An 11648-nucleotide genomic window follows, 5' to 3' on the forward strand; every position below is an offset into this window, starting at 1 on the left:
AGATGTTGCCATGCGCGACGATTGTTTTCCGCCAGCAGTTTTGTCACGGAAAATACTAATGCAACAATGACATTCGCCAAGATTTCATTGTTTTCAACAATCGACCGTCTTGGTTGCAAATATGTGAAACGCAAATACTTCATTCTTTTGAGCAATCAGGCTTTCTGCTGCAGCAGACGTCTCTTTCGAAACTTAGGTTCATAGGTAAATTTTTACTGCCAAAAAATTATCTGACAACCTTCAATGGAAGGTGCATTAATTTGACGTAAAATTAGCGGTTTTGTAGAAGGAATATTGTCCATCTACTCATTTCCTTCAATGGGTAAGGTTTGAAACTTTATTGGGTAAGGTGAAGGAGTTTGGAATTTTGTTTTAAGCATGGAAAATAGTCATCTGTATGACTTGATGGCCCTTAAGAGGGCCTAAATTGAACTTCGCGTACATCGAAGTTCGGTGAACCTGCGAGGTTCGGTCGCTCACTTCTTCTTGGGGGCGGCGGCGGCCTTCTTTGCTGCCGCGGGCTTGGGCTTGGTGGGCGTCTTCTTGGGCTTGGGCGCCTTGGGCTTGGTGGGCGCCTTCTTTGCCTTCGATGGGGACTTTGCTGCCTTCGCCGCTGGCTTGGCTGCTGCGGGCTTCTTCTTGGGCTTGTCTGCTTTCTTTGCCTTCTTCGCAGGAGGCGCGGACTTGGAGCGCTCCTTGGGCGCGGACCGCTTGGTGGCAGCCTTCTCCTTCTTCGCGGGCTTCGGCTTCTTGGCCGCGGCGGTCTTCTTGGCTGCGGTCTTCTTCGCCTTGGCTGCAGCGGGTGCAGCCTTGTCCTTCAGCGTGGTGGAGCTCAGCTTGAAGGACCCCGACGCTCCCTTGCCCTTGGTCTGTACGAGTGTGCCGGAGGTGACGGCGGACTTGAGGTACTTCTTGATGAAGGGGGAGAGCTTCTCGGCGTCGACCTTGTAGGAGGCGGCGATGTACTTCTTGATGGCCTGGAGGGAGGAGCCGCCGCGTTCCTTGAGGCTCTTGACGGCGTTGTTGACCATCTCGGAGGTCGGTGGATGCGAGGGCTTTGCGCGGGCCTTCTTGGAGGCGGCGCCCTTGCTGGCCTTCTTGGATGCTGCGGAGGCGGCGGGCAGGGGCTTGACGGCTGCGGTGCCGGACGGCTGGGCCGCCGGGGGCGCTGCTGCGGCTGCTGCGGTAGCGTCTGCCATGGTCTCGGACGAGAGGTATGAAAATTTTCAAAATTTCGCGTTTCCCACCTTCGAGATATCGTACCATTTCGGAGCGCGTTCGCCGCTGTCGAACTTGTCGTCGGCGTTCTCCTTCGAATCTTTGTACTCGACTTCGTCTCGCACTTTATCGTTTCGGACGGCGCCGGCGGCTCCGACGTCGGCGTCCGATCTCGACGCGCGAGGCGACAGTCCCGGCCGCGCGCGGGCGGCCCGCCGTCGGCGACCGGAACGTCGCGGGCGCCGCGGCGCCCGAGCGAAATACGGCATGTCACCGGCGCGCCTTCCGACCCGATAATTAAAGTGTCGCCGTGGCGTCGCGGGTTCGCGTGGTCGATCGGCGACCTGCCTCGCCGTTTCTCTGAACCTTCCTGCGTGTGCCGGCACGCCGGCGCCGGTCTGGACGGCGCCCCGCGGACGGAGAACGATGGTCGGAAGATGTGCCTGTCGGACGGATCGGCGTCGTGTCGCGACGACTCGATCCGCGGTTGTGCATTCGTCTGTTGCACTTTTCGATCCGAGTTTGCGGCGATTTCGATCGACGATCGAGACGCCACTTCGGCGTCGCCGAAACGCGACTGTTTCCCTCGATCTCGCCTTTTCGCGACGCCGAAATCACTCTTTCCGCGTGCGACTGCGATCGTTCGCGCTGCCGCGAACCCGCGATCCCCGGGAGAAGCGGACGAATGTCCATAATTTTTGTTCTCGTGCCGTTATTCCGCAAACGGCGGCACTCGATTATCGTTTCCCCTTTCCGGCGGGGGCTGAATGTCGCGAGAGTGCTCCGATTGCGCCGCGAATCGTGATATTCGAAGGAAATGGAATGACTCCGTTTGACGCTCCTACGGTTTTCGGTTCGCCCCGTTCGTTTCACTCCGTGCGCTTTCTGTGCCTATTCTGGGGGGAATGTGGTGAATTTGATTCCTGGGCAGGGATTGCGAAAGGTTGGTGAAAAAAAAATTACGCCTCGACGGGAGGGATTGTCGAGTGAGACTGGCTTTTCCATACTCGAGTCGCAGGATATTTCTGGTCTTGCGTGCGATTCTGGAAATTGATGACTGCGATTTTCTGTGTGTGAGAAGGCTGATTTTGAATGACTTTTGTGAAAATGAATTACCGTTCCCTACAACATTGTGACGACGTGGCGCGTTACACGTATTACTTAAATTACCACACGCCACTTCGGGATTGGAAATGATGTGTCTTTCCCGCAGGAAACGTGTATTCGTGAATACGGACGTGCAAGGGAAAAGATGTACTCTTCACATCGCCGATCGATAACTTTCCCTTTGTTCGTTTTTCGTACATTGTTCTGTGGATTAATTCCACTCTCTACGGTAATGTCCAAGTTTGAAACCTAACTTTGCTATTTCCTGAAACGTGGTATTTGTTGTTTCGGCATTCTTACAATTACCTCTTTTGGCAAATCAATTTTCCTTTGAGTTACTTCGTTTGTCAATATTTCCGATGCATTTCACTGTCTGAATGCGGAATTACGAAGGAAAAGAGCGAGTACGACTTCGGAGTTATTCCTTTCGAACTTCACATATCCCTATTGCAATGCATGAAGTGACAATCTGCATGTTATGACGAAATGTCACACGCCTACGACGAATACATCGTGCGCTGTCGCAGTAGCCACGTATGTGGCATTAACGTAGCTATTATTCTGTCGAACTTTGTCTCCAAATAATTAATTGTGTCATTTTTCTGCACGTTTTAAAACGTGCCTCGTGAAAATCCGACCGGAAGTGTGGTTTCCACGCTCACCTGTTGAGTTTAAACGGACACTTTGCAATGTGACGGGCACAGAGCATGGAACATTGTTGAAATTTTCAATTCCGTCGCACTGAAGGTCCACGATAATGTTTGTTTCAATTTATATTCACGTTCTAAAACGTCTCCCGTCCAAATCCCTCGGTAATTATTGCTTTTTATGAATAATTTGGAGTATGGCATTGGAAATTTGTTTTTGTCAGCAACGGATTACAATATATTTCTTAAACCATGGAATCAGTCGCACTGACACTAGTCACGAATAATTGCCTTAATTTCCTTGTCGTTTTAAAACCGGTCCCATCAAAATTCACTGGTTTTTACTGTTCATATGACATAACGTTGATATTGAAAAATCAGCATTTGCTGTCAGACACATAATATGGGATATTTTTCAAAGTATTCATTCTGTGGCTACGGAACTCCGCAATAATGTTCTTTTTGAATACACCTAAGTTTTGAAACGTCTCCCGTCCAAATCCCACGGTATTTATGGTTTTTAGAAATAATTTTGAGTATGAAAATGGAAATTTGATTAACTCATTAGCAACTGTAACACATTTTTAAAACTATTTACTCCGTTGCACTGACACTTGTCACGAATATTTGTCTTAATTTTCTTGTCTTCGCTTACTTACAACCCAAAAAATGGCGTATTTTGAAAGTATTCATTCAGAGACTATGATACTACTCAATAATGTTTGTTTTCACTTTAAGAACGTTTTAAAACGTCTCCCATCAAAATCCCTCGGTAACTATGGTTTTTATAAATGATATTGAGTTTGATTCTAGGAATTTCATGTTGTCAGCCTGAGATTGAAAAATATTAATTCAACCATTAATTCAATCGCTCTGACACTCGTCACCGACAATTGCCTTATTTCTCCTATTGTTTTAAAACTTGTCCCACCAAAATCCGCTGGTTTTCACTGTTTATAGGACATAATGTTGTTACTCAATATATAGCCTCTGCAATATTTCAGTCACTTCAACTGGAATATTTTTTAAACTAATTATTCTAACGATACGAAACTCGACACTAATGTATGTTTTACTATTGTTAACGTTTTAGAACGCATCCCGTCAAAATCCCTCGGTAATTATGGTTTTTATGAATAATTTTGAGTGTGACACATTTAATGTCATTTTGTCATACACACATTGTAACATATTAATTAAACCATTGATTCAATCGCACTGACACTCTTCACCAACAATTGCCTTATTTCTCCTATTGTTTTTAAATTTGTCCCACTGAAATCCGCTGGTTTTCACTGTTTATAGGACATAATGTTGTTATTCAATATTTAGCCTCTGCAATATTTCAGTCACTTCAACTGGAATATTTTTTAAACTAATTATTCTAACGATACGAAACTCGACACTAATGTATGTTTTACTATTGTTAACGTTTTAAAACGTATCCCGTCGAAATCCCTCGGTAACTATGGTTTTTATAAATGATATTGAGTTTGACCCTAGGAATTTCATGTCGACAGCCAGGGAGTGTAACATATTAATTAAACCATTAATTCAATCGCACTGACACTCTTCACCAACAATTGCCTTATTTCTCCTATTGTTCTAAAACTTGTCCCACCAGAATCCGCTGGTTTTCACTGTTTATAGGACATAATGTTGTTATTGAATATTTAGCCTCCGCAATATTTCAGGCACTTCTACTGGAATATTTTTTAAACTAATTATTCTAACGATACGAAACTCGACACTAACGTATGTTTTACTATTGTTAACGTTTTAAAACGCATCCCGTCAAAATCCCTCGGTAATTATGGTTTTTATGAATAATTTTGAGTGTGACACATTTAATGTCATTTTGTCATACACACATTGTAACATATTAATTAAACCATTGATTCAATCGCACTGACACTCTTCACCAACAATTGCCTTATTTCTCCTATTGTTTTTAAATTTGTCCCACTGAAATCCGCTGGTTTTCACTGTTTATAGGACATAATGTTGTTATTCAATATTTAGCCTCTGCAATATTTCAGTCACTTCAACTGGAATATTTTTTAAACTAATTATTCTAACGATACGAAACTCGACACTAATGTATGTTTTACTATTGTTAACGTTTTAAAACGTATCCCGTCGAAATCCCTCGGTAATTATGGTTTTTATAAATAATATTGAGTTTGACCCTAGGAATTTCATGTCGACAGCCAGGGAGTGTAACATATTAATTAAACCATTAATTCAATCGCACTGACACTCTTCACCAACAATTGCCTTATTTCTCCTATTGTTCTAAAACTTGTCCCACCAAAATCCGCTGGTTTTCACTGTTTATAGGACATAATGTTGTTATTCAATATTTAGCCTCTGCAATATTTCGGTCACTTCAACTGGAATATTTTTTAAACTAATTATTCTAACGCTACGAAACTCGACACTAACGTACGTTTTACTATTGTTAACGTTTTAAAACGCATCCCGTCAAAATCCCTCGGTAATTATGGTTTTTATGAATAATTTTGAGTATGACACATTTAATGTCATTTTGTCATACACACATTGTAACATATTAATTAAACCATTGACTCAATCGCACTGACACTCGTCACCGACAATTGCCTTATTTCTCCTATTGTTTTTAAATTTGTCCCACCAAAATCCGCTGGTTTTCACTGTTTATAGGACATAATGTTGTTATTCAATATTTAGCCTCTGCAATATTTCAGTCACTTCAACTGGAATATTTTTTAAACTAATTATTCTAACGATACGAAACTCGACACTAATGTATGTTTTACTGTTGTTAACGTTTTAAAAGGTATCCCGTCAAAATCCCTCGGTAATTATGGTTTTTATAAATAATATTGAGTTTGACCCTAGGAATTTCATGTCGACAGCCAGGGAGTGTAACATATTAATTAAACCATTAATTCAATCGCACTGACACTCTTCACCAACAATTGCCTTATTTCTCCTATTGTTCTAAAACTTGTCCCACCAAAATCCGCTGGTTTTCACTGTTTATAGGACATAATGTTGTAATTCAATATTTAGCCTCTGCAATATTTCGGTCACTTCTACTGGAATATTTTTAAAACTAATTATTCTAACGATACGAAACTCGACAGTAACGTATGTTTTACTATTGTTAACGTTTTAAAACGCATCCCGTCAAAATCCCTCGGTAAATACGGTTTTTATGAATAATTTTGAGTGTGACACATTTAATGTCATTTTGTCATTCACACATTGTAACATATTCATTAAACCATTGATTCAATCGCACTGACACTCGTCACCAACAATTGCCTTATTTCTCCTATTGTTTTAAAACTTGTCCCACTAAAATCCGCTGGTTTTCACTGTTTATAGGACATAATGTTGTTATTCAATATTTAGCCTCTGCAATATTTCAGTCACTTCAACTTGAATATTTTTTAAACTAATTATTCTAACGCTACGAAACTCGATACTAACGTATGTTTTATTATTGTTAACGTTTTAAAACGCATCCCGTCAAAATCCCTCGGTAATTATGGTTTTTATGAATAATTTTGAGTGTGACACATTTAATGTCATTTTATCATTCACACATTGTAACATATTAATTAAACCATTGATTCAATCGCACTGACACTCGTCACCAACAATTGCCTTATTTCTCCTATCGTTTTAAAACTTGTCCCACCAAAATCCGCTGGTTTTCACTGTTTATAGGACATAATGTTGTTACTCAATATATAGCCTCTGCAATATTTCAGTCACTTCAACTGGAATATTTTTTAAACTAATTATTCTAACGATACGAAACTCGACACTAATGTATGTTTTACTATTGTTAACGTTTTAGAACGCATCCCGTCAAAATCCCTCGGTAATTATGGTTTTTATGAATAATTTTGAGTGTGACACATTTAATGTCATTTTGTCATACACACATTGTAACATATTAATTACACCATTAATTCAATCGCACTGACACTCGTCACCAACAATTGCCTTATTTCTCCTATTGTTTTAAAACTTGTCCCACCAAAATCCGCTGGTTTTCACTGTTTATAGGACATAACGTTGTTATTGAATATTTAGCCTCTGCAATATTTCAGTCACTTCAACTGGAATATTTTTCAAACTAATTATTCTAACGCTACGAAACTCGACACTAACGTATGTTTTATTATTGTTAACGTTTTAAAACGCATCCCGTCAAAATCCCTCGGTAATTATGGTTTTTATGAATAATTTTGAGTGTGACACATTTAATGTCATTTTGTCATTCACACATTGTAACATATCAATTAAACCATTGACTCAATCGCACTGACACTCGTCACCAACAATTGCCTTATTTCTCCCATTGTTTTAAAACTTGTCCCACCAAAATCCGCTGGTTTTCACTGTTTATAGGACATAATGTTGTTATTCAATATTTAGCCTCTGCAATATTTCAGTCACTTCAACTGGAATATTTTTCAAACTAATTATTCTAACGCTACGAAACTCGACACTAACGTATGTTTTATTATTGTTAACGTTTTAAAACGCATCCCGTCAAAATCCCTCGGTAATTATGGTTTTTATGAATAATTTTGAGTGTGACACATTTAATGTCATTTTGTCATTCACACATTGTAACATATCAATTAAACCATTGACTCAATCGCACTGACACTCGTCACCAACAATTGCCTTATTTCTGCTATTGTTTTAAAACTTGTCCCACCAAAATCCGCTGGTTTTCACTGTTTATAGGACATAATGTTGTTATTCAATATTTAGCCTCTGCAATATTTCAGTCACTTCAACTGGAATATTTTTCAAACTAATTATTCTAACGCTACGAAACTCGACACTAACGTATGTTTCATTATTGTTAACGTTTTAAAACGCATCCCGTCAAAATCCCTCGGTAATTATGGTTTTTATGAAAAATTTTGAGTTTGACACATTTAATGTCATTTTGTCATTCACACATTGTAACATATCAATTAAACCATTGACTCAATCGCACTGACACTCGTCACCAACAATTGCCTTATTTCTCCTATTGTTTTAAAACTTGTCCCACCAAAATCCGCTGGTTTTCACTGTTTATAGGACATAATGTTGTAATTCAATATTTAGCCTCTGCAATATTTCAGGCACTTCTACTGGAATATTTTTAAAACTAATTATTCTAACGATACGAAACTCGACAGTAACGTATGTTTTACTAATGTTAACGTTTTAAAACGCATCCCGTCAAAATCCCTCGGTAAATACGGTTTTTATGAATAATTTTGAGTGTGACACATTTAATGTCATTTTGTCATTCACACATTGTAACATATTCATTAAACCATTGATTCAATCGCACTGACACTCGTCACCAACAATTGCCTTATTTCTCCTATTGTTTTAAAACTTGTCCCACTAAAATCCGCTGGTTTTCACTGTTTATAGGACATAATGTTGTTATTCAATATTTAGCCTCTGCAATATTTCAGTCACTTCAACTTGAATATTTTTTAAACTAATTATTCTAACGCTACGAAACTCGATACTAACGTATGTTTTATTATTGTTAACGTTTTAAAACGCATCCCGTCAAAATCCCTCGGTAATTATGGTTTTTATGAATAATTTTGAGTGTGACACATTTAATGTCATTTTGTCATTCACACATTGTAACATATTAATTAAACCATTGATTCAATCGCACTGACACTCGTCACCAACAATTGCCTTATTTCTCCTATCGTTTTAAAACCTGTCCCATCAAAATCCGATGCTTCTAACGGTTTATGAGATATAATGTGTATATTGGAAATTCATCCCTTGCAATATATCAGGCACTTGAAATGGGATATTTTTGAAATTACTAACTCTAGGGCTATGAAACTCTACACTTATGAATGCTTCAATATTATCTACGATTATAAACGTCTCCCAACATAATCCCTCGGTAATTAAGATTTTTATAAATAATTTTGTGTATGGCAATTGAAATTGCATTTTGTCAGCTCCTGGGCTTCACATATTTTTTAAAGCTATTAAATCCGTCGCACTGAAATTCGTCACGAATAATTGCCTTCATTTTCCTGTCGTTTTAAAAGTAGCCCCATGGAAATCCGCTGGTTTTTACGGTTTATAGGACATAATGTTGATATTGAAAGTTGAGGTTTAGCAAACGGTCAGGCACAAAATAGGATATTATTGATACTATTAACTCTAAGGCTATGAAACTCCACACTAACGTATGTTTTAATTTTAAGAACGTTTTAAAACGTCTCCCGTCAAAATCCCTCGGTAATTATGGTTTTTATGAATAATTTTGAATATCACAATTGGAATTTCATTTACTCAGCCACACAAATGTCTGCCGTTCCCTTATCAAAAATATGTTTTTTCACGGATTAACACCAGTTCACTTTTAAAACGAAGGAAGATTTAATGCACGTATTCCTGACGAGTTTCATTGCACGACTCATTACAATTTCATTTATATCACATATTATGTAATCTCCAAGCCCTGATGCCACAACTGCACATATCAACATTCCCCCAATCATCATTCTATTCCCAAACTATCCCCATAGACTAACGCTTCCATTGATACACTTCCTAAAACGCATACTCCAGTCAAGTTTTACAATTTCCGAACATCAAATACCAATGTTATTCTGCATAATGCCCCGACAATTAAGACTTGTTTTCAAATTGCAAACTTCACCTATCATGATATCTCTCCTTGGGTATCGATTTCCATCACATAACTTTTCAAATGCTAAGAAAGGTAAACCACTTATTCCTGATCTGTTTAATTGCATAAAACAAACTAATTTCCATAATGACACAGTTTGTGTACTCTCGAAGCGTTGACAACATAACAGCTCATTCCAACATTTAACCATGAAAATTATATTTCCCTAACGACGCCCAGCCTTTATCTAATAACATGATCAGTAATTTATCGAAAGAATTAATGTATGAATTCACTGCATTACGGCCCACATTTCCCTATCGTTTGCCTTTCTTATCAGCAAACTCCTACACATCGGCCAACTTCAGCCTGAACAAACAAATGATGTATTGGTTGTATTTGCAATGCAACGACATAATTACCACATTCACATGAAAGTATGCACTTCCAATATCTTCGCGTTAACACATTTTCTCACTCACACGCAATAACGGATTTTTTTTCCGAATTTTTCCTCTGTCGCCTTCCAACACTTCACTTTGCGCCGCCTTTCTTCTACCATACATTTCACAAACACGGGGACAACATCGACACGGGGACTTCACTTGCACATTAGGGAACACTTGTCACAGTGTTTGCGACGAGTACCACTTCCAAATTGCGTTTTAATACCTAAAATTTTTACTCAAATTCCGTGAGGTTCTTGTGTGATGCAAGAATCCTAGCCGATAGTTCCGCAACTGCCACTAGGGCGCACCACCTCCCGAGACACGGTTCCGTGAAACGGCAGGCGATGAGTCCAGCATACGATACAATGTATTATACCATCCGAGAATGCCACGTTTAACCAAGAAATGTAACTAATTCCACGTCAATGAGTGCTGCGCTGTCATTACCCGTACGCCTGTGTTGTTGATTCTCGTCTTGCCTCGTTGCCAAGGTAATGGCGTATTGTTGATCGAGCATCGAAATTTCGTGCTTTCGCGAAAACGTACCGTGGGATGGTTAGGGAGATGTACCGTTGAACATCGATGGTATGATAACAATCTTCAAACCTTATCTTTTCTGAAAATGACCGTTATTAATTACTTGGGTAGTTTAAACTATTTTTAATAATTCAATGAAAAACCCTCTGCACGCCATCTCCCAATGGACACCGGGAAGCGGAAGCCGATTTCCATGCCTTTAGAGTATGTAATCCCGCTGTGATAACCGAGGATCGAAGGAAAGTGTCGCGTGGCATGCAAATTAAAATTATTCCCAAACCTATTTCTCTCATTCACCACATATCGGAATCAACGAAACTCTCGCATTAGGGAATAAATTCCGAGGAAGTGATTGCAGTAATGACTGAAAATGGATTTTTCCCAAAGCCTTTCCTCTCCAACGCTACATTAATGTCACTCTTGAAACACGCGAATAAAATATGTAGAAAATATTTCACATAGTGACATTTCTTTCTCAAAAGAAATTTTCGCGGCATATTCCGGCTCTGCATTGCTCGCGGTAGGTGATTGAAAATATTTTTTTTAAACAAGTTGAAGAATAAAAGTAATGCCAACAGCACCCGGTATTCCCAGGCGGTCACCCGTCCAAGTACTATCCGGGCCCTACGTAGTTTAACTTCGGTGATCGAACGAGAACCGGTGAATTGTACGTGGTGTGGCCGTTGGCGAGTACATGACCGAATCCTCAAAAAGTTATCATGACTTGAGAATCGAAGGAAGATCTGGTTTCTTCGCGGTTGTATCTGCTTTTGTTTCTGTTGAATAGTTACCATTTCCAGACAACAGTCCCTTGATGCTTAAGCAATTCTCAATTCCGTTATATCTTTTGGTCCATCTTTGAAAATGTGTTTATGAAAAATGTCTTTCGTAACGGTGTGCTTGTTGGTGTAATGGCGATTCGTTTCAGCTTTAATCCATTGGTAAATGTCGCCTGTTGTTGTTTCGACTGTTTAATGATCGATGTAACGCAAGGGATGCATTTAC

At 39.7% G+C, this 11648-nt stretch overlaps 1 protein-coding gene and 1 non-coding gene across 2 annotated transcripts; both read right to left on the minus strand.

The window, feature by feature from the left end:
• Positions 1 to 405: 405 nt before the first annotated feature.
• LOC124173454 (late histone H1-like) lies at positions 406 to 3028 on the minus strand. Its single transcript, XM_046552920.1, has one exon. It carries the CDS (start codon positions 1197 to 1199, stop codon positions 477 to 479), a length of 723 nt encoding a protein of 240 aa, XP_046408876.1. The 5' UTR covers positions 1200 to 3028; the 3' UTR covers positions 406 to 476.
• An 8184-nt stretch (positions 3029 to 11212) lies between these two features.
• Positions 11213 to 11331, minus strand: LOC124173460. The gene has a single exon (XR_006868569.1). It is a non-coding gene; the product is annotated as a 5S ribosomal RNA (ribosomal RNA).
• Positions 11332 to 11648: the final 317 nt, after the last annotated feature.

The sequence above is a fragment of the Ischnura elegans genome, unplaced genomic scaffold (genome assembly GCF_921293095.1).
Source record: "Ischnura elegans unplaced genomic scaffold, ioIscEleg1.1, whole genome shotgun sequence".
In the NCBI taxonomy this organism is placed as follows: Eukaryota; Metazoa; Arthropoda; class Insecta; order Odonata; family Coenagrionidae; genus Ischnura; species Ischnura elegans.

Coding starts and splice junctions, on each gene's coding strand:
- LOC124173454 (XM_046552920.1), bottom strand. CDS start 1,199: ATGGCAGACGCTACCGCAGCAGCCGCAGCAGCGCCCCCGGCGGCCCAG.